We start from the raw sequence: 23,630 nt of genomic DNA, 5'->3' as shown, positions 1-23,630 counted from the left end.
GAACAGTTGTCCAAAGTTTTGATTTTTGTTTAAGGGAAATAAGGCAACTATGTATGTTTATATACATATATACTAAATATATGTACAAATATTAAACCCTAGGAGGAGGGGAGATGGCCTTTGCACCAGTTCGGCCCTGGAGCTAATGCTGTGACCAATTAAGTACCAGTTTCTTTCTGGTGAAACCTTACGGGTAGGCATACATTTGTCCTTGGTTGGCCTGTCCTAAGAGGACACAGATAAGAGACTGTATAACAGAAGAGAATCGTGCTGTGCTCAGGCAGCCACGGGCCCCACTCTCTCCCCCTAAATCAGTCCTGCCCATGCTCCCCAGGGAGAAGAGGGGTGGGGAAGGGGGGCGGGCATTGCTGCTCTGCTGTTAACTAGCAGAGAGCCTCCGGGAGACAGAAGGCTACCTGCAGAGAAGATGAGCAAAGGGCAAGGCCGGGGAGGAGAGGAAGGCAGAGGGAGGGCTCAGCCCACTTCTTTCTGTCTTTCATGCTTGGAATCGGTGTCCTTCCAAGGCCCGGGGTTGGGAAGGCTGTGGACAGATCCTAGTGGCCTCTGGCTATTGCTCAAACTTGGTTTTGTCGAATTGGTGCAGCTCTTCCTTGCAAAGGTAATTGATAACATACTTCAGCTGCAAATAAGTCTCCCCACATGGCATTCAGCCCCTCCTGCATTTCTTAGAGGAAGAAGCTGTGTCTGTATAAGACTCTCATCTCCAACTCTTCTCCACTGACCGAGCAGCTGTGTAGACCCTGGGGACCCCAGAGTCAGAGCAGCCCATAAAAGGCAGGCTGGAGACAACAACAGGGTCCCACCCTGTGGCCTTTGCCCCAAGTGGAGCCTGCAGTCCAGGCCGGCCTGCCGCCTGGACAGCAGAGTAGGCCAGGGGATGAAGGCATTCCCAGACTGCAGCAGGCATAGCCCTGGCCACCGCTGTATCCCCTGCACCCTCAGCAGGCTATCTGTGATGGCCACTGTGCTCAAAGCACTGTGCTAGCCACCCCACAAGCTTCTGCAGTGTGCTCTTAGCTCGAGAGATGGGGCTAAGAATTCCTCTGATCCTAGAGTTATAGCCAGTGGTGCCATTTGGCCACACTTCATTCACCAAGGAGTGAGGAGTCTCATGGAGCCTCCCAGATAGCCAAAGTATCGTCCTTCCAAAGTCTACATGTTGTTCAAAGTTTTACTATTTTCCACTAGTAGATAAGACCTTTTATCCATGGTTTCTGCACGCTTCCTTGCCCCCAGCTTATGATTGGAGCTGGACCGAAAGTTCACTTAGAAACTTATTGCCTTTAGTTTGGAATCTGGAGTATGATATGTAACTGTTTGAAACAGTTCATATACCCATTTGAATATGCCTAAAATAATCTCTCCCAGGACGCCCAAGAAGCTGTGGATGGTGTTTCAGTCTAGGGATGGAGACTGGGATAGGATGGGAAAGAGGAACTCATTTTATAGTTTATACTCATCTGTACTAAATAACTTTTCCTTTACCTTGAACATGTATTATTTGTTTATATAGTAACATGTAATTTATATATATGAATAGAGGTAGAGACAGAGATAGAGATTTAGATATAGATATTTAAGAAAGAGGTCGGATTCCCAGACTAGCTCCCAAACCCCATTCAACTCATGATGTAGCAAGCAATAGTAATAGTGGACATTATTAGCCCGCTGTGTCATCTGTTTCTATGGAAAACCTGAGTTCTAGAAATAGTTCACCCTGAGCCCCAGAAATATCTCCTCCCTGCCACTTTCTCTCCACATGTCCCACCCTCTAATAAATGCTGCCACAGAAACAGAAGCAAGAGCTCCTTCTTCCTGTCTGCAGGTGCCACGGCACAGAAGGATCACTCTCCTCCTAGCGGACTCTGGCATGGTCGGGCCCTCTATGTGGGAGAGAAGTAACACTTACTAAGCATCCACTGTGCCAGGCACACTGTGCGGTCTGTCTCATACTTCACCTACCTTGCTATTGTCAGGAAACCCAGGTGCTGAGAGGTTTAGTATCATCCTGAGAGTGCCTTCTAAAAATGGACAGAGCTCAGCTTCCAACTGATAAGCTTGTGCACTGTCCTTTATAGATCAGTGACCCTCCAGCAGCACCATTTCTTTATAAGAGGCCTGTAAAGGTCAAGCCTAGGTAGGCACGTTGGACACTGCCTGAGGTTCAGTAAGATCCTCTGTCACGGAATCCCTTATTAGACAGTAAGTGACCGGAGGGCAGGAGTCTGTCCTGACCACCTTTGTATCTGCAGTCCTGGAAGTATGGTAAATTCCCCATAAATGTTTGTTTGGTGAACAGGAAATACTATTGTTTGTTCTGCTCTGCTTTCAAAGATAGGAAATTGGAATCATATATTTCATTGTTTTCAACAGCAAATGATGAAATAAGAAAAATATTTTCTCATTAACCTTCGGGCGACTAAGAAATTCAAATAACTGAAGTGCTATAAGGAAATTTTTTGGCTTACAAGGCATCCATTTATAGGTACAAATTGAAGGGATACCATTGTGAGTTAGAACAATCTGGCAGGCTCCAGAACCCAGTCGTCAAGTAGAACATTTGTATTGCTCTTCCCATGGGGAAAACCTTCTCCCAACTCCATGTAACCAATCTCCAAGCCAGTTCTTGTAGAACACAACCAAAAGTCAGGGCAATGTGACATTGCCCTTAATTTGAAGCATATTCTGTGGCTGGTGACTCCTTTTAGTAACTCAAAGTTGTTAAAAGAAAGAAAAGAGCCCATTTTTTTCTCAGCTGTAAAGGAACTGGCCATCCCGTAATAACTAATTTTACCTGATTTTCACAATGTGACAGTCTCTCTTCTGGGGGGGGTCTACGTGCATTAGTTTACTGCACTCTGAACACAACCTTATGAGTTAAGTATGATTATTTTCTCCATTTTTAAAGGAACTGAAGCTTGCAGAAATGAAACTACTAATTAGTAGCAGAACAGATATTAGAACCAAGGTCTGGTGGACCCCAAAGCACTCATAGATGGCCTCCCTTACAACACAAAGACTAATTGCTTCTCAATAAGATGAGGAGAGGGAGGAGACTAATCCCGCAGACAGTCTACACAAGTCCATCCACACACGGGACGGGTGGATCAACAGTTGCTATTAGAACCACTGGAATTGGCAATAGCAAAGTCAGTCTTGACCACGGCAAGAGCTACTTTGGAAGAGTGATGAACAGAAGTTTGTTTGCCTTCAAAAACAAAAGGAAGAAGTGGACACAGTGAGTGTAGACAATTCTTTTGATGAATTTCGTTGTAAAGGGCAGCTGAGAACTGGCGGGAGTGGTAGTTGGGGAGAGAGGTGGTGTCAGGGAAGAGTGAATATAGTAGGATGTCTGTATTCCAATGGGAATCATCTAGGACAGAGGAAAACAGTAGTTTAGGTAGAAAGGGGGAAAAGCGACATGAGAAGGGACAGGATCTGATCCACAATGGAAGAAGTGGCCTTAGATGGAGTAGGGATGGTGCACCCATAGTAATGGGAGAGGAGAAGGGGAAGAAACGTAGGCGAACGGAGAGTGATTGCTGGGCTATCCTAAGGTCCACTTGAGATCGGCGATCACGAACTGAAAATAAGGCCAGGAAGCCTGATGCCGTGCTTCTTCCAACCATGTTTAGCCAGGTGCTGATAGAAAGAAAGTGGAGAATTCGTATTTATCAGGGTTGTGGTTTTTCCAGGTAAGTAGTATGCAGAGGAGGGGGTGGGGGGAGCTGAATCTGAAGGTGTATGAAGGAAAGAAAAGATAATAATGTACCTGGAAACTAAGGTGGATAAAGGGGGAAGAGATGTCATGAGATAAGCAAATCATAGGTGCTGCTAAGGTCAGAGAGCCATTGGATTAAGATAACAGAGTAGACTGGAAAAGTAGGAGGTGGTGGGTGGAGGGTAGAACGTTTGACATCGAAATTATGGATGATGTCATTGTGAGAGCAGGGAGCCTGGAGAGTTGGACGAGGTCAAGGAAAGGAGAGGACGCTGAAGAGCTGAGAGACCAGAGGACAAGAAGAATCCACTGCGTAGATTCAGAAATCAGAGTTATAACAGGAATGGTATTGGGGAAAGTGACAGTGATCCAAGTACCCACATCTTCAAGGAATGAGTTGGAATAACCCAAGGGTCTATAGACGGCTGCAATAAGTAGGAGTGGTGGTGATGAGCCATGAATTCCTGAGGGCAGATGGGGGGATTCTAGGAAGTGGGAGGGGTTGGAGTGACACATGCAAACATTCACCCAAGCCTGTTCCCTTCATGCACTTGGGAGCTCCCGTTGTCAGGAGTGGGGGGAAAAGAGGAGGACAGAGAGACAGGCCAGGCCGCTTATGGATGAAGCCCCACCCAGCTGCTCCAGCATTCCTGCGTAAGCAATGCTGGCCACAGTGGCTTCTTTCCGTCCTCCCAGGTAATTTGTAAACCAAAAGCTGACAGTGGAAAACCCAGAGATGGCTGAGTGTTTATAGAATTAGAGCACACTGGCACAGATCCAGGGGCCCTCCAGCTGCTGCAGCTGGTGATCTGGTTGCTCTGAGACTGTAGACGGCTCCCAGGTTGCCCAGACTGTGGACTCCCACTGTCAGTCTCCAAGGCCGGGGACAGGAGAAGGGACAACCATTTTCTCAGTTTTCTCCTTCTTTCCTCTTAACTCCTTCTGGCATCCGTGCGGGCTAGCTCTCTGGAGCACATCCCCAAAGCCCAGGGCCCTCCCAGGCAGAGCAGTCAGGAAGTCCTGGGGGGAAATACAAAATGCATCTGCCCAAGTTATTCAGGCCAGTGACACGGAGAGGGAAGTTCCTGCAATCGAACATGAATTGCTTTAGGACCTACAACATGGACTCTGAGACCATAACTTCTGAATCTACATTCTGTATTTGAAACCACTCAACTTTTTATGTAGAAGCAGCTCTGCTCTGCTCTCCTTAGACGGTCACACACACACACACACACACACACACACACACCTCACAGTGCTGTGCAGTCATCCCTAAGTTACTTAACTTCGGAGGCTCAGTCTCACTACCTGTGAAATGGAGACCTACTAACCTTCACCGTTCGAACCAGGTGGTCTCTAAAGGGGAGGAAATATTGTTTGAACTGCAGTTAGAATTCCTGTTCAAAAGGAAGGAGGGGTTGGGGGCACACGAAGCTACTTCTCCCCTGGTGCAGGACATATTCAAGCTCTGAAAATCCGGCATCTCCTCGTGAGAAGCACGGAACAAACGATTTCCCAAGCATCGGGGTAGGGCAGACGTAATACAAGAAGGCAGGGATCGTTTTAGAACTGGTTATGCTCCAGTTTTTAATAAACGGCCAAAGGGGTGGGGGCGGGGGAGGACACCCTCCAACAGGGAGTTGGGAGGCAGCGCGCGCGCCGCTGCCGAGCGTGACGGCCACGGTCGCCTAGCAACGGGCGGCGGGGATGCGCGCGGGGCGCCCGGCCTGGTGGGCGCGGGGAGCTCGCCGCCGCCACCGCCGCGCGCCCGCGGGCCTCCGGTACCCGCCGCGAAACTTTGGGGCTTCTCGGCGCCGGGGCGTCGACGCGAGCCCGGGGGACGCAGCAATGCGCCTCGCGGGCTGAGGGCGACAGGATGAGGCCGCGGCCCGGCGCGCCGGGCCCGGGGATCCGCGGGGTCGCACCCGCGGAAAGTTGGCGCGCACCTGCCCGAGCCTGGGAGGCGCGCGGTCCCTGGTCCGAATTGGCCCGGCAAGTTTCTTTGGCAATTTCTTACCCCCTTTGGATCCGGTGTCCCGAACCCCGCCTGGCCCCCGGGTTTACGGACTCCGATCTCTGCGAGAGAGAAACCCGCGCTTTTCTAGGGGACCTGCGCGGTAGCAGATGCTTGATCGATTTGCCCTGAGTGATTGCGATTCTGTTTTTGTTTTCTGTTTTTTTTTTTTTTTTTTTCCTCTTACTCCAGACAGTGAGTTTGTGGAAGCCTCTCCCGAGCCCTACAGCCCGGAAGAGTTAGGTAAGTCTAGCCCTTTGCCTCTTCTCAGAATTCCGCCCAAGAACGGAGAGTCTGGGGGGTGCCAGGACTGAATCAGCTGGAGGGGAGGAGGGATAGGGTCAGGAGGCACCCCCCCAGGGGTGCTTGGGGGTGACAGGGGAAGTGTCAGATGTGGCATGGGGCGGGGGGGGGGGGGGGCGGTGGCGAGGAGCGAGGCTCAGCAAACTTCCCGACCTGGGGCCTCTGGAAGCAGCTGGACTCATCCTACCTGGAAGGACACATTGGTGGCTGTCTCTGCCCAACCAAGGACCTTGCCCGATTAGGACCTCGTGAGAGTAGTCCATTACTGAATTGAGTTGAGCGCCCCCAAGGGCTGTCTAGTCACCACCTGGGAGCTGTGTCCCTCCCTGTAGGTGTCTGGGAACTGGGGGCATTTCGTCCTCCTGTGCCTGAACCTGTAAGTGTAGACTTGTGGTGGGTGAACTGCGACCCTCCTGTCACAGACAGACTTCCTTGTGCGGAGAGAAGGAAATTTGCATTGTCAGGATCCCTCTCAATATTCCTGCCACCCAGTCTCACTTTGGTGGCTCAGCGATGGGTTCCCTTTTCTTTCTTTTGGTCCTTACCAAATCCCACTCCACCTGAAATAAAACTCCACCTCAGCAATGACTCTCATGCACCCAAAATAGGTCTGCATGGAGGATGGCATTCCGAGACAGGGGAGAGTGCCTTGTTTTATTCAGAAGGTGTGTGTCTGACAAGTTGCGAGGCCATCATTATCTCTGTAAATGGAATCGCAGATTAAATGCATAAACAAAACTAGCTTTTAAAGGCTCACTATAGTGAATCCTTTTATGGAATGAAAATGACATCTACACCACAGGTTTGCATGAAGTGATTTATCAAGAGGGCGGATATGTGGTGAAGGGCTCTGCTCGTGTGTAATTGTGTATTAATGACACCAGCCCTGGCACTCCACAGTGTGACAGAAGCTATTTGGTTCTCTTAAATTATAGATCAGCATAAGCATTCTATATGGGCTGAGCATTCCTTGCTCTGCGAAACCGCCTGTATACCTACTAAATTGTTTGCAGTCACGGAATGATTTAGGCACCAGAAAGGGCCCAGGTGTTTGACCCTCTTTCGTCTCCATATCTACTTCCGGCAGCAGCAGACTGGACTGCCCTCAGTGCTGAGGCACTGATACGTAGGGGGAGCCCTTCAAATTAGCGGTAGAGGATAAGGAAGCAACCTTATTTCTCTTCAGCTTCCCTGGGGGAAAAGCGCAATTTCTCATGAGGAGATATCGGAGCCGTGGGGTTTCCTCCTGGGCTCTGAGATTGCAGGGTGACTGAGAATAGAAAACACAGGTCTGAGAGCCTGAGACCAGGGTTCTTGATAAATATGTTAACTAGCCTGTTTTCTCATCTTTGGAAAGCTGGGGTTGTGGCAGGTGACCCCTAAGGTGTCATCCAGCTCCAGTATCCTGAGATGCTGCGAGGAGCCTTGAGCCAAAGGAGGTACACAGCTATGGGTGTTTATTATTGATATTCATGGGCCATGCTGTTTGCGCGCATGGTGTCTCCAAAGGGTTATTCTCTCCCTGTCAGAGCAGCTCACTGGATGGGACTGCGTTGCTTCCTTGCTGCTCAGATCAAAGACGAAGCTGGCATTTCTCCCTTGGAAAGAGTCATGATAGTTTTTGGTGCTTTTCTTAGACACACAGTGGGAAAAATGCCTCTTACGGCAGTTGATGAGCTTGTCAAGCCATTCTTTCTGGAACACAGATGAGCACAGATTCAACCCCTGGCCAGCAGATGAGGGACCTGAAGAAGAGGTAGAGGGAAGTCATAAAAACTTCGTTTGAATTCTATCATTGCATTTACTTGTGACTTTGGGAAGGTGGCTGAACCGCTCGGAGCCTTGGTTATCTCCTTGGCCCAACTGGAGACCTTGCATGGATGTCGTAGATGGTGTATGGAAAGCCCTAGTACCGTGCGTTGTATGCTCAGGTCTTCAGGGAGTGCTCGCTGTTACTATTATTCATTTGAAAGGTACTTATTTCCTGTGCGTGAAGGATGGAATGGCTCTTGTCAATTGTCCCACCTATTTAACCGATACCATTTTTATTTCTAGAAATTTCTCTGCAACTTACCCAGTCTCCAAAAACAGATGGTCAGGGATGCTGATCCGGTCAATTGAGTTATTTAGTGATTTGTCCCTGCAGTAGCACATGGAATGGTTTTCCATCTGAGATCTTTGGTGACAGTCCCATTGCTTTCTTGTGGCACGATTGGTAGTCTGTTTCACCTCCAAATTTTCATCTGAGTCTCCAAGTGCACTGCACTGGCCCTTAGCATTTTATCCTCAGTGTTGCAGCAAGATCGTGTAATGCAATTAAGTTACAAAAAAGGGAGGTTTTGAAAAGACAGTAGAAAAAAGAGTCTTATCTCTAGATGAATGCTGTATTGAAGGCTGCCTGTGATGGAGAATCCAGAAATAAGCCCTCTCTCTGTGGTGGTGCCATTTTCTTTTTTCTTTCTTTCTTTCTTTCTTTCTTTCTTTCTTTCTTTCTTTCTTTCTTTCTTTCTTTTTAGGATTTTTTAAAAGTTTATTTTGAGAGAGAGAGAGAGAATGAGCAGGGGAGGGGCAGAGAGAGAGAGAGAGGGAGAGAGAGAAACCCAAGCAGGCTCTGCACTGTCAGTACAGAGCCTGATGTGGGGCTCAAACTCATGAACCTTGAGATCATGACCTGAGCCGAAACCCAGAGTTGGACACTTAACCGACTGAGCCACCCAGGCGCCCCCGTGGTTTCATTTCCTAAGGAGGCAAAGCCCACACCTCTTCATAGCCTTTCTATAGTCCCATCCCTAGGCAGAAGTGATAGCTCTCTAAACCCAGATGTGACCATGTCTGCCCCTGTCTAGTAACTTTTACTGACTCCCTACTACTTGGAGGATAGATGTTTGGTTAGGCATGGGAAGACCTCCGTGATCTGCATCACCCCCACCCACTATAACTTTGTAGTTGTATTTGAGCCATGCGGCAGTCCTCTAAATTCAGCCCTGTTCCCCGTGCCTACGTGCCCTCCCTCCTTTCCTCCTTTTCTTCCTGGCTGGCTTCTACCCTTCGTTCAACACTAAGCCCAAGTGTCCTGTCGTCCTAGTGGTTCTCAACCCTGCACGTCAGAATCAGGGTTGCTGTTAAAAGTCCTGAAACCGGGGTGCCTGGGTGACTCAGACGGTTAAGCGTCCAACTCTTGATTTCTGCTCGGGTCGTGATCTCACGGTTTGTGTGTTTGAGCCCCGCATAGGGGTCCCGCTTGGTATTCTCTCTCTCTCTCTCTCCCTGCCCCTCCCCTGCCCATGCTCTCCCCCTCTCTCTCTCTCTCAAAATAAATCTTAAGAACTTAAAAAAATAAAAACGAAAGTCCTGAAACCAAGCCTTCACCCTGACCCAGGACATCAGAATTTCTAGAATGTGGCCCCAGGCGGCAGTGTGCTTTTTAAAAATCACATTTCCAGTGATTCCAGTGTGTAGCCAGGTTGTGAGTTACTGGCCCAGATGGCGGCCACCTCATTCTCTGTAAATCTAGCAGCCAGCACAGAGCCTGGCATCAGTAAATGCTTGTTGAACGAGTGAGTGATGGCGGACCCTGGGATACTGTGTCTTTTCAGATACCTATCTCTAAGATTGGATCCTCTGCTTGTTATCACCATGCCTTGGGGACCGAATCCTTTGACCTGTGCCTAGATCTCTCTCCTTTGTTCATCCGTGAGGCTTATCCAGTTTATTTTCTACCTTTCTTAAAAATTGAAGTTTTAAAAACATTTTTTAGCATAAAGGTAACACCTGTTTATTTTAGGAAATTCGGACATTATAAAGAGTGGGGGGAAGTCCCCCCCTACCACCCAAAAGCAGACAGATCCCACGTTCCCTTCACTTTTCCTGATGTGCTGCCCTTTGGGATTGCTTGACCCTCTGGCGTGCCTCATTGAGCTCAGTTGTTGCTGTCTGTGCTCAGACCCTGCGAACTTTCCTCTGAGTCCCTAAAGGAGTGCCCTTGAAGATGGCATTCTTGGAGGGTACCTGGGTAGCTTAGTCGGTTAAGTGACCAACTCTTGATTTTGGCTCAGGTTGTGATCTCACAGTTCATGGGATCGAGGCCCACATTGGGCTCTGGGCTGCAAGCACAGGGCCTGCTTGGGATTCTCTCTCTCTCTCTCTCTCTCTCTCTCTCAAAATAAGTAAATTAAAAAAAATTATGTATCAAAAAAGAAAATACCATTCTTGGGAGCCATGCTGCTGAGGGCTGGTATACCATGAGAAGGAGTTTTCCTTGTGCAATTCTTATTCTCCTCATTCAAGCAGGATGTATGGGCTCTATTAGAATAAATGATGACATTTGTGTAACGTCTTTAAAATGGTAACTTAAATGTTTACCAGCCTCCCCCCTTTCCTTCCTAAAATAGGAGATGAGTTCACAGCTCTGGATAATATAGTATTTCTGTCTGTCAGAGTACAGCAGCTTGTTCAGTATAAAATTAGTCAGGATGGGCTAACTGCTGTAACAAACACACACACATGTCAGTGGCTTAACATGATAAAGTCAGTGTTTCTTGTTTGTGTTACAGTCATGTTGACTTGTCTCCACCTGGAGGTAACATACTCACTTTTCATATTCCCAAGGTGAGAACTGGGCCCGTAGCTTCACCTAGAAGGAAGGAGGCTAGGCAGTGGAGTCTAGTAATATTCCAAGAAGGAGAGAACACTTACACTGGGATCATCAGCAGTCTCTGCCAGTCATATTGCTTCAGCCACGATGGCTGAGCCATATCCTGGCCACGTAGGTGCCGGGTCTTTGTGTTATTTAGGATCCTGGCTTGGCTGCTATAACAAAAGCTAAAAGGACAGTGACTTAAATAAGAAACAAGTTAGTTTCTTTTTCACTTAGAACATAGGCAGGTACTATTATGGTGGCTTCTCTGTGCTCCGACATCCTGAAATATTGCTTCCACGCAGTTCAGGGTGGCTGCTTCGGGCCCCACCATCACATCCACATTCCGGCCCATCGGGAAGACAGAAAGGAAACGGAAGGCACAGCCTGAAAGCTGCACACATCATTTCACCTGCGTTCCTTTGGCCTGAGCTTTAGTCCCATGGCCATACCTAGCTCTAAGGAGGCTGGGAAATTTGGGTGGGCGTAAGGTGGAGTCCATCAACAGCAGAATGATTGGGTAGGGGGCAGACAGAAAGAGGTGCTGGATAATTAGTAATCTTTTTTTTTTTAATTTTTTTATTTTTTCAACGTTTATTTATTTTTGGGACAGAGAGAGACAGAGCATGAACGGGGGAGGGGCAGAGAGAGAGGGAGACACAGAATCGGAAACAGGCTCCAGGCTCTGAGCCATCAGCCCAGAGCCCGACACGGGGCTCGAACTCACGGACCGCGAGATCGTGACCTGGCTGAAGTCGGACACTTAACCGACTGTGCCACCCAGGCGCCCCAATTAGTAATCTTTTAAATGAATTATAGGAAGCATGCGTTAGTGGTTAAGAACATGTACTTTGAGTTGTACTGTGTGGGTTTAAATTTTACTTTCTTCCTGGCCTTGAGCAAATTACTTAATCTATAGCTTCATTTCCTAATCTCTAAAATCCTGTGTCATCTATTTTCTGATGCTCTGCCAGACCCAATACCATCTTTGCCACTCTGCTGTGTGCCCTGGAAAACGTACCTTTCGGAATATATCGTCTGGAATATATCCAGTTGGATTCGGCAGGATATGGGCGGGTGGAAAGAAAAAGAGCCAGGGCACTTATTCCCTTCCTGGCAGGCTGTGCTGGTCCAGGCCACAGCTCCTCCAGAGTCCCCCTCTCTTGTAGCATCACATCATGCTGGATTCTGGAGTCCTCTCTTCTGACCCAGGGTGGCAGCAGTTCCCCACTTTACCTCTAGGGGGCTTCCTCACCAGTTTTCCCTTAACCCTGCTCGGCACACTTGAATCCGTGGTGCCTTCATCAGACTCTCTTCTGGCACCATCTGGGCACACCATCCATTTCCTGCTCGCACCCTGGCTGACACGATGGGGATGCTAATAAGACGTGCTCCAACCATGGGGGTGGGAAGTAAATGTGTTGTAGGACTGACGCTCAAATGTAGCAGCCGTCCTTAAATGTTTACTGTTTTCATGTCCCTAGGCAATTGCCCTGATACCTTCGAGCGTGGTCAGAACCTTCTGAAAGATTTCATTTTTGGCGTATGAACCAAATAACACTGCCACTCATCTCCCCTCCCCCACCCTATGTGAGGAGGATACGGCAAGACTCGAAAGTTGGGAGCAAATCTGTTCCAAGTCAAATGTCTCCTGCATCCAAAGTTTCTTCCTTCCCGTTATATGGGGGTGAAAACCAAGAAAGATGTTGGGCTGATTATTCACCTACTGTGATGGGTGCTTTACATACACAAACTGTCTACCCAGCTTCCCAGCTTGGAGTTTGAATCACTCACGCACATTGATACCCTCAAATATAAAGATTTCTGAGGATTTGACTGTCCATATTATACACAGATTAAGTCTTTCTCTAAAGCTACCCTCCAGTTTATGTCCAGGAATTCTCAGGAGTGCTTATTTGCAGCCCGAGTCCGTTCTGGTGGCTCTAGCCTTTTGCCAGGGGATCTAGAATTCAGATACACCTCACTGAGGCCAGTGGACACCATGATGTCTGCTCTGTGTCCTCAGAAACCGATGGCCACACGACGCTGGCCATGGCTGCTGCTGCCCTTGTCTCCTGCTCATACCAGAACCTGGAGGCTTGGCATTCACTTGCTGCAAGCCTGGTTGGTTTCCCAGCATCCTACCCTCTGTTGCCCGGGGGGATGAGGGTACCACGCTTCTCTATGCCGTTTTAGCCTCCGAGTGGGCCTGGGTCCTTCTCATTACTGTACAAACCCAGACCCATCGAGGGGCTGGCATCAGATTGGCTACCTGCCCCACTCTGGCTGGCCTCCAAAACAGCCAGGGCGATTCACCCCAGCCTGGGATCCAGCCCAGATCTCTGACCCTTGGAATCCTATCCAGTCCGGCCTTCCTCCTACCCAAACCCCAAACATAGCTGCTGAGAGGGAGGGAGTGCTCACCCTGTTTTGGCTTTCTCAGGATGACTGACATCGGGAAATTCAATTCCCTTCACAGGAAACCTCACCCTGCCGCAGGGTGTGGTCAGGCCTCCTGGCTCCCAGACAACGGCCACGGAAGATTCGTCAGCAGTGTAGTGCCCTAAATCTGGGCAACTCAGTGTCTTCCATGATTGATCTGGTTGGGGATATCAGCTCATTTCCTCCTCAGAACAACTCCACGAGCAGAAGGAATTATTTTCACATTATGGAGGAGGAAACAGAGGCTCTCACTGGTTAAATTATCTTCCCCAAATCACACAGCTAGTTAGAGGCAAACCTTAGACTGAAAAGATCATCTTTGGCTCCAGGGCCAATGTCAGTTTCCTGGGGAGGAGACTACACAAGTTGCCCTCCTCCCAGGGGAATTTGGTTGCGGGTGTAATACAATAAATTACGTAAAAGTAACCAGCACAGGGCTTGGCAATACAGTATATGGCTGTTGCATGCATACTTGTTGAATAAACGCATGAATGGTAGGTGCTCTTAACAATATACATACCATATACACACACACACGTATACATATACATAATATACAGACTATATATATAAGCAAACATATATGTGTATGTTTGTTTGAGACCAACAAATAACGATCAGTATGCTCCAAAGGAATTTTCCATAATAGGATCTGAAGCAACAACCAGAAAAACGCTTCCTAGCTTCCTTCGTTCGCTTCCTGCTCTTCCTGCTCCGTATTACAGCCTAGCGTCCCTGGGACAGGAAACCTCTTATGGTTTCCCGATGGTGCTCACGCTATTTCGAAAGGAAATTAGACCTTTGCAGCCGCAGGATTTGGAGCAGGACAGTGGGAGCTTGGAGAGGAATCTGAAAATGGAACTAAGGACAGGTGGACTCAGGCTCACGTAGAAAATTCATCACCATGTTCCTGATGTTCGTTTGCGAAACGATACTGTGCTTTGCCAGGGAGATGAAGCTTTACCTCAGGGTGTTCTAGTTCGGAGAGAGAGGGAGCAGGGAAGGGAAAATGACAATAAATTCTGGGGGATAATGGTTATCTACCTTGGCTAAACAGAAGAAAGGGCAAGGAAGGAGATCTAGAATAAGGGGATAGAACACACACACACACACACACACACACACACACACACCACAAGAATATGGAAAAGGCATTTTCCTTGCCAGCAAGATGTTTTTACTAGAAATATATAGGCCTGTGTTCACTTATTCCTGAATATTAAACACAACCTGACTACTTATAAGCAATGATATTTCATCAATTGTTAAGCGCTCCTGGAGTCTAGAGAGTGTAAATAACCAGCTTGGTCTGTTCAGGAATCCTGTGGTTATGATTTCTGGGTCACGTTCCTACTGGGTGATCGTTCTGGAGTATGTTCTTTTTGTTTGTGTTTTTCTCAAATCAGGTTTGCTCAGGGCTCAGGCACATTAAAATGATTTGGTGTCCCTTGTGTGCTCTCTTTCTCTCTGTGTTCCTCCTGCCCCCTTCCTCCTTTCTCCCTTCTCACTCTCTGTCTCTCTCTCTCCCCAGCCTCATCTCTACCCGTTTCCCTGTGTCTGTCTCTTCCCCCTTCCTTCTCTTGTTCCCTCCTTCCTTTTCCCATCTTAAGTTGGAATATGGACAGAAAAAACAATGCTTGCCTTCATAGGGCCCTCTGCCAGAGAACGGAACAGGTCAGATTATAAAAAAGGATAAAAAAAAAAAAAGGAGTGCTCTTTGGCAAAATGGGGGAAACAGATGTTCAGGGGCGATGTTGCTGTCCCTAGCTGCTGCCTGCGGAAACACACTCCTTAAAGGCTTGCTAGTTATGGACGTTCGTCATGGCACACATGTGCGGTTAGTTTCATGTCAAATATGCATGTGTATTTATCTCTGCTTAATTTGTCTCTCTCTGTGACCTCTGTACCCCCAAATCCAGAGTTGGCAAGATCACTGACCACCTGGTAGCAAGATTTATTTTCAAACTCAGAGGTTGGGGAACCGTGGACACTATAGCTGCTTTCAGGTCACTGTTTAACAGTAAACACTTGATGGAAACTTCAGGTTTTTAGGAGAAGAGGGAAGGACCTGTGGGTGCAGAACCTGGTCTGAAATGAACGCTACAGAAAGTTTGGGGTTGGAGGGGAGCTGAATGATGAAAGTCTACTGCTGAGATTTGTAACCTGCCAGGGCATTTGTGTTTCTGTCTCTCACACTGTTCGTTGGCTCTTGACCAAAAAGAGAAGTCCATTATTGTAGCTTTTGTGGGTGTCCAGCCAGAGAACTTGAGACTATCTCCTTAGCAAAAAAAATATTTCCCTTTCGGCTCTAAGAGCCATTTTCCCCCCACTCTCAAAAGAGGGATTCCAGATTCCAAACATTTGCTATGGACTAAGGAGTATTCCAGGTGATTTTTTGTCCTGTGGGACCCTTGTGTGGGTTAACCTCATGTGACCACCTGCTTCCTTCACTCCAGTGGTTCTTCTGGTCGTATAGGAATATAACGAGATCAAATGAGTTAGCACATCTAAAACACTTAGGGCAGTGCCTGACAAATGACCAGCATTTAATAAGTCTTGCTCTTTTTTGCTGCCTCTGCCGTACCCCCATTTCCCTCATCACTTTCAGGTATGTCTTCCTTCTGAACTCCATTCTGTTTCTCCTCTCTTATTCTGCTCATCTAGTGACAGTGAAAGAAGATAAAAGGGAAAACAATCAACCACAAAAGTATAAAGTTAAAGCCACCACAAGCTCAAACAGTGCCTTTGAGCAAATTAGAAAAAACTAACCCCTCCAAGTAGATGAAGAGCAGAGCCAGTATTCCCAATTTAGTGGGCAGAGTGCAAGCTGGATTTCAGCCCTCCACCTCTGCCTCATTCACTCCCTCAGCCTGGCACCCTTGTGCAGTGAACAGCTCACACAACGGAACATGGTAGCCCGGATTCCACACTCCCAGTGTGACCTTCTCATGGATATTTCTTTCTTTTTCTGGGAAGTCTTCTAGTGTTGTGTACATATTAAAAAGACTAAACTCTCCTTTGATGAATTCTTTAAAAATAAGTCTCCCCCTTGGGGCGCCTGGGTGGCGCAGTCGGTTAAGCGTCCGACTTCAGCCAGGTCATGATCTCGCGGTCCGTGAGTTCGAGCCCCGCGTCGGGCTCTGGGCTGATGGCTCAGAGCCTGGAGCCTGTTTCCGATTCTGTGTCTCCCTCTCTCTCTGCCCCTCCCCCGTTCATGCTCTGTCTCTCTCTGTCCCGAAAATAAGTAAACATTGAAAAAAAAATTTAAAAATAAGTCTCCCCCAAATTACTTACACGATGGGGTTTATTTTTCCCAAGTTCGGATCTCCTGAATAAAAACTATATCTAAAACGTGCAACACTTATGCTAGGGGTTAACCAAAATTTATTTACTCCGGTTCAAATGGCAGCTTTAAATGCACTATAATAGGGGCGCCTGACTTAGTGACTCAGTCAGTTAGGCATCGACTCATGATCAGGCCCTGATCTCACGGTTCATGAGATCGAGTCCCGCATGGGGCTCTGGGTGGATACAGTGCAGCCTGCTTGGGATTCTCTCTCTGCCCTTCCCCCACTTGCATGTGCACTGATGCTGCACACTCTCTCTCTTCTCCCTCAAAATAAGTAAACATTTTTTAAAACTGCACTATATTAAAGGGAGCTGATGTCTGTTGAGTGCTTTCCATGTATTAGGTATCTTGCTAAGACATTTACGTCAGCCATCTTAAAACAATCCTGAGAGGCAGGTACTATTATTTACCTCCTTTAACAGATAGGGAACGGAAGCTTAGACGAGTTCAATAACTTGCCAGATCACACCTGGTGAGTGGTAGAAACCAGAGCTTGAGTCCGGCTCTGTTGTTTACTGCTAAGGTTCTTACCCACCGCCTTCAATCCCAGAGTAAGCTATAAGATCCCAGACTTCTGATTCTCAGTGGCAGATCATGGCAGAACTGTGATTTGCACCCCGGTCTATCTGACTGTAAACATACGGGCTTCCCTGGTTTATAATACTGCCTACAACTTGCTACACACTGCAGGCTACGCCTGGGGACACCAGGGGGAAAAGACACAATCCTTCCCTCAAAGAAGTGATGGTCTAAGTGGGGGAGAAAACCCAATCAACAGAAAATTCACAGTGTGGAGTTCTGGCTCCTCCAAGCCCATGGGTACTTACTGACTGGGGAGCTTGAGCAGGTTATCTACATTCTCTAGGCCTCGGTTTACTCATCTGTGACATGGGAGTGCAAAACACCGGCTTCATAGGCTAATTGGGAGGGATTGAATAAGATAGTGTATGCAAAGTACTTAGCACATAGTCGGCACTCTGTGTGTGGTTGTAATTATTATTATTACGGTAAGTAGGAAAAGGGAAGTACACAAGGAGACCATGGGACCCCGGGGAAGAGGAATCTGACTCAGTCATGGGGGTTGAGGGGAGGCCAACCAGGCTTCCTGGAAGAGATCCGTTCTTCACAGCAGGATCTGCTAGAGCAATGGTACCGGGCATGAACAGCGTCACATCTGCCTTAGAATAACTGGAGCCAGCCACAGTCCGCTCCTCCTGTAGGGATCGCGTTCCAGAGTGCTGGGTAACAGACAGCGGATGAACAAAGCTGAATCTTCTCCCTCATCCCAGCCTGAGGTTTAGCGTGGACACTCTACAGAGTAGGACTGGAACCCCATCCACTCCTTCCGCAAATGTGTGCGTGTCCGGATGCCTCATGGAGTCTGTCCCGCTCTCAAAAGGCTCTTACGTTTGGCTCTGTGGGGCTCAGCTAACACCAGGTTCATGTGAATTTCACTCCTTTTGTGATTCTTCGCATCATTATTGCTTTTTACCACCATCACCTCCTTGGTGCCGACATCTGCACTGTTTACCAAATGAGAGACTGAAGAATCCTCTAAGGCAGATACAGAGACATAACCCAGGGTAGGTAGGAATTTGTCAGAATTAGCAAACAAGAATACAGGATCCCCACTTACATTTAACTTTAGGTAAACAGAATACGATTTTAAAAGTATATGCGTGTCCTCTGCAGTATTTGAGACATACTATACTGGACAAATTCTGCTGCTTTCCTGAGGTTCAAATCCGACTGGTGTCACGTGTTTTATCTGGCAGCTCTAGGTGTGGGAGCAGCGCCTGGGGACGCTCTGTTCTTTGCATTGGATTTTAGCTTGCTCTGGTAGGAGGTGTGATAAAACACAGCTCAGCTCCTATCACCAGGTACTCAATCCCCATGGGACTCCACTTAGGGGCTTCCATCAATGAGGCCTGATTGCTGATGTCTGAGTTGTTTTATCACCTCAATTAGAAAAGGATGTTTTGGAAATTAATCCTACAGTAGAAAACCTAAACAACTTCAGGGACTGGATGCGTGCTCCGTCTGTGTAACATATCAACACAGAGCAACTCCTTCTCCTAGAGAGGCTGGATGGCGTCTGCAGTCTGGATGTTAAGGTTTTGATGTTCGCCATTCTCTCTTGTAACAGAAGCTCAGGTCCGATCTCATTCCCTTTTGGAGAGTCAGCAGATCTTAGTGTCCACACAGGAGTAAGACCCAGGGCCCTCCTTCTATAATGCATCGTCACTCAGCCTGTGTTAGATCATCGCCAGAGGGGTGATATAGGTGTGGGGGTCCCACCACCTGAGAAAATCTAGTTTCTATTGCTTTGTGGTGAGCATTATTCTAACAGCTTCCTTGGAGGGAGCGAAAACCTGATTTTCTGCCTCTTGCGTCTAGTGGTCTGTGTTTTGTCGTCTAGAGTTTTCAACGTTTTTTCCTACTGTGACCCAGTATCAGGATACATTTTACATTTAGACTCACACATACAAATGTTTGTACCTTAATATTCTCCACGCAAGGTACTGTCCTGAATACTCTCTGGTTTCTCCATGCCATCCTGTCTGACATCTGCTGAGTGCTTTCTAGTGGCGGAAGGTTTCACTGTAACCTGGTTTGAAGGGCAGCGAGGCGCATGGCCTCACATACAGCCTGAGCAGTGCAGACCCCTTGACCTCAACCTCCCATCCATGTTACGATCACTCCATTCATCAATACTCATTGTGTGTATACTTACTGAATATTCGTAATTTACCTAAAATACCGACTCTAGCCCATTTTTTTTTCATTCGGTCTGTAATCTGGAGGTATTTTCCCTAATTGTGGCAGAGGGGGCTCAAATTAAGATGCCCTGGGTCTTAAGATTTCCTGGATCTACCAATGAAATATTCCCAAACTCAAGAAATGTAAACGAAAAGAAACTGTGTGTCTAGCACAACAAAAATGAAATCTCCTCTTCAAATGACCGTATTTTGAAAGAAAATGGATGACGGGTTAGTAATAACAAGCTAAGAATTATGGAGTATGTGCCGCTTGCTAGGCACGGGGCTGAGAGTTTTACAGTTTACATGCAACTGACTCATGGATTTCTCATAACGCTTTGAGGTAGATGCTATTGTAATTACTACTTATTAAAAGAAGAAACACTGAACTTTCATGAAGTCAAGTAAGTTTAGTTCAAGACAGAACGCTGGGTTTTGAGCGTTCTTTTACAACAGGCAAGAGGCCTGTTCCCTCATTTAGGCTGGGATTCGGAGTGCATAGAGACATGGGGCCCCAAAGGTCTGAGACCAGTGGCTCTCAAAGTGTGGTCGGTCCACAGACCAGCCAGCATCAGCATCATCTGGGAACTTGTTAGAAATGCAATTCTTGGGCCCACCCTGACCTACTGAATCAGAATATGTGGGGCGGGACCCAGCAGTCTGTTTTAACAAGCTCTTCAGGTGATTATGATGCAGCTAAAAGTTCAGAACCACCGCCATGCTTGCACTGAGGATCCTGGGTCTGTCCCCGTTTTCAGCGGGATTCAATCGAAGCCTCTGGAGAGATGGCACCTCTCGTGCAGATACTGTGACCAAATACACAGACCGTGGATTTCACTTTCAGGTTATTTCCATTTGTTTGTTTCCTTATTGTTTGTCCCAAGTTGTTCATTTTCTGATGTTCCTTGTCTCTCCCACTTAAGTTGAAACTCATATTGTACATACCTTATGTCCTAAGGGTTGAAGAGCAAGGTACTCTTCGCAGACACTGGGTGAGGGAGACTGGTGACATTCCTATGGAACTCTTCCAGGGCCCGTCCCTACAGGCCCTCTCCTCCCTTTGTCTCCTTCCCGTCCTTCCCTCTCACCGAGCTCTTCTCTGCTTCCGCTTCCGAATGTTTGCAGGTGCTGTTTTCCCAGCCGGGGCGCTCCCCGCCTCTTCTGCCACCACCTTGGAGATGCCTTCCCTTTCCAGCCCTCTAAATAGCCACCTTCTCCCTCGTTAGCCTCAGTTACTGTGCCCCACTCCCATTCTTCATCACACATAGACCAGTGTGTAAGTACAGACGTATTTGTATACACGTCAGTAGGACAGAGCCCATACCGCAGTCTTCATGCACCTAGCAGAGTGTGGCTTATTAGTCAATGCGATCAACAATAGGTTTTGAATGAACAAACGAACGAACGCACCATCGCAGCTCTCAGTGGCTTGGCCTTCTGTCAAACGTTAGTGCGATTTCAGTTAATCCTTTCAGTTGGTCCTTCTGTTAAGGTGTTAATTGTTTCTAGTTATTTCTAATTATTTCCCTTTCTACCTTCAACTTTTCTAAAGACTCTGTTCTACTTAGTGTGATACTGGCTTTATCGCGGACACACACAAAATACTCTCTGATTTCTGGATGGATAACTCATCAGGTAAGACGTGAATTTTAGGGGCACCTGAGTGGCTCAGTTGGTTGAGCGTCCAGCTCTTGATCTCAGCTCAGGTCATGATCTCACCGTTCGGGGGATTCAGCCCTGTGTTAGGTTCTGCACTGACAGCAAGGAGCCTGCTTGGGATTCTCTCTCAATCTCTCACTCTCTCTCTGCCCTTCCCCTGCTTATGCTCTCTCTGTCTCTCTCTCTCTCTGTCTCAAAAATAAACTTAAAAAAAGATGTGAGTTTTAACTTTCCGCCAAGTCTGATTTCATGCTGTAGAATGATATTTTTCTCCTAAATTGAACCACCCAGAATGGCTGAAGCCATTAGGAATGGTGAGAGCATCCATACTTCTCTGTCTTTGGCATTTAAAGTAAGGCATGCCATCTTGAGTGCATATTCTAGAAGGAAAAGAACCGGAACTGCTGTATGGGTTGTGGAGGGACCATCCTTCTCACTGTCGTTTGTAGCTAAGGACATGTTTGCAGAATAAAACACCCAAACATCCTTTTCAGAATGGTGACTACGCACCATCTGGAAAACAGACATTCTGACCTAAGTTATCTCTAGTTACTCTCACAATCCTTGTTTTTACTAGTGATTTTATGTTGCTGTCGTTTTAGAAACTCAGTGTGATTCCAGTTTTAGGGAGGAACATCCCAAATGTGTCTACATCATCATTGGAAATAGAGAAAAACATACCTAGTTTCTTGTTCATGAAAAGAGGAAAAGGAAGAAATTGCCATATTATGATATGTTCCTTGGATGAACAGAACTGAGGCTGCTTCCTGTTCGTCTGAAGTTGGATTCCCCCAACAATTCAACAGAATGATCGATATGGTTAGAAGCTTGGGAGCCTGAAAACTGGGCACCATTAGTTACTCAACTCATTCAGTGGTTTCTTAACTGGGGGCAATTTTACCCCACAGGAGACATTTGGCAATGAGTGGAGACATTATTAGCTGCCACCACCTGGGGTGAGGTGTGGTTGCTCCTGGCATCTGCAGAGCAGAGGCCAGGGATGCTGCTAGAAACACCCTACAATGCCCAGGACAGCCCTTAACAACAAAGACTTATTGGGTCCAAAATGTCAGTAGCACTGCCCCTGAGAAACCCTGGAAAAAACCCCAACCAACCAAAAAGTATGAGCTTTCATACTCCTAAGATTTCTATACTAAGCGTAGCGATTAATAATTAAAATGATTACTATTCATTAAATACCTGCTGCTTGCCAGCCTCTTTATAAAGAATTCCTAGCTACTGAGTCAGGATCTGACCCCAGGTTTGTTTGAGGCCATTGTCTCCATTCTTCCTCCTTAGCTATTTCGTGTAAGTGCATTTTCCCTGGACATGCTTGTTGTGTTTTATATGGATCATATTATGTGTTTAGCGCATACTCACTAATATACTCACAGGAGAAAGCCACGGGCAAGAAGAGACTGGTGTCACTATGGGTGGTGAAGCTAAAAGCATCCAGACAGACAGGCCTCAGATCTGTAACTTACTAAACGAGCCTAACGCCCAGGTAGGACTGCAGTACAGAGCCTGGCCCTTAGTAGGTACCTAATAAATATTTGTAGGGAAATTTTTTCATCATCAGCAGAGTCCTTGGGTAAGCTTCAAATGGAGCAGGGCTTCCAAATGACCTGTTCTGTTATATGACGTTGAGATTCTCCGAGGAGCCGTTCCCTCATCTCTAAGGCACCTGGTATTCCCAGAACTTCAGAGGTGCTTCAGCTTGTGTATCTGCCTCTTCTTTGTTCTTCGCTCTTCCATTCTTAGTCAGTCTGGCCTGGCAGGGGCTCATCCCTTGACCCCTCCCTGTCTGCACACAATATTCCTCTGCCCCTCTACTTGAGGCCCTCCCAACAGTCTCTTTATTTTGCTCCTGCCAACAGTTTGCAAGATGGGGGCAGGGCAAGTGTCAGAATCTCTGGAGGAAGCCTGTGCCATGTGAAAAAGCTTATTTGAGGACATGATTTTATATTTGGAAACAAGCAGGGGAAAAAATTACAACTATTGTCTTCGTAAAACAGAGAACTGAAAGAAAAGCTTGGAAGAAATCCTCTTGCCTGGCGATAATATGGCGATCATCATATCTGGGGGTGGGGGCATGACCATTTATGTTTATGAAAAGAGGAAGAGGTTCAAAGGAAAGGTGCTGGGAAGCACGACAGTGTGTGCTTTCCTTTCCTATGTCCATAACTATGTTAGTAGTGTCCTCGTTCTCAGCACTTGGATTTCTCCGAACCCACCCTTTGCCTACTGTACAGAATCAAGTCACTCCATTGTGCTCCCATAATGCTTTACTTTTATCCTCTAATATGTCACCCATCATCCTTTACCTTTATCATACTAAGCTCTGATGTAGTGGTGCATGCTTCTGAAGGAGAACCATGAGAGTACCATGACCCCAAGGAGCCAGTCGGAGACCATTGTTCATGGCCCTCAAACTTCAGTGTGCCGGGCATTAGAGTGAATTCTAGGACATCACCCTTAGAGATCCTGAATCTCTAGAATTTGGAGGTGGGGGGCATCAGAAATTTAAATGTATACATCTCTGGTTTATAAGTCACACCTTGGGAAGTACTACAGAACTTGGGCTTAAAAAATGTCCTTACATGTTCTGCAAGCAAAACAGGCATTTTGCTAAGGACAGCCTGGCTACATTCAGCCATTGGTTTGTGCACTCACCAGGCACTGATTGAGAACTGTGGAATGTAGTGTCATCTGTTGTAGGGGAT

At 47.2% G+C, this 23,630-nt stretch overlaps 1 protein-coding gene and 1 long non-coding RNA gene across 10 annotated transcripts in view; one reads left to right on the top strand and one right to left on the bottom strand.

Annotated features, from left to right (window-relative positions):
• Positions 1-5,343, bottom strand: part of LOC109491917 — a 50,532-nt gene extending 45,189 nt beyond the window's left edge. For both annotated transcript variants that reach the window (XR_006586192.1, XR_006586193.1), the window contains exon 1: positions 5,077-5,343. This is a non-coding gene — a long non-coding RNA (uncharacterized LOC109491917). The remainder of the gene's footprint in view (positions 1-5,076) is intronic.
• The window catches only part of AMOTL1 (angiomotin like 1), a 155,233-nt gene that overhangs the window by 26,936 nt on the left and 104,667 nt on the right, over positions 1-23,630 (top strand). For 2 of the 8 annotated variants that reach the window (XM_045038584.1, XM_006936831.5), the window contains one exon: positions 5,952-6,002. The exons of 2 other annotated variants lie outside the window; for them this stretch is intronic. In XM_045038584.1, the coding sequence (XP_044894519.1) occupies positions 5,952-6,002 (51 nt within the window). Of the gene's footprint in view, positions 1-4,347; positions 4,439-5,476; positions 5,738-5,951; positions 6,003-23,630 lie in introns of those variants that run through there. 4 more of the 8 variants (XM_019811608.3, XM_045038583.1, XM_019811613.3 and 1 more) reach the window with 4 other exon arrangements.

The sequence above is a fragment of the Felis catus genome, chromosome D1 (assembly GCF_018350175.1).
Source record: "Felis catus isolate Fca126 chromosome D1, F.catus_Fca126_mat1.0, whole genome shotgun sequence".
Lineage (NCBI taxonomy): Eukaryota > Metazoa > Chordata > Mammalia > Carnivora > Felidae > Felis > Felis catus.
The sequence above is the reverse complement of the archived record's forward strand: the minus strand, read 5'-3'. Positions and strand labels throughout refer to the sequence as shown.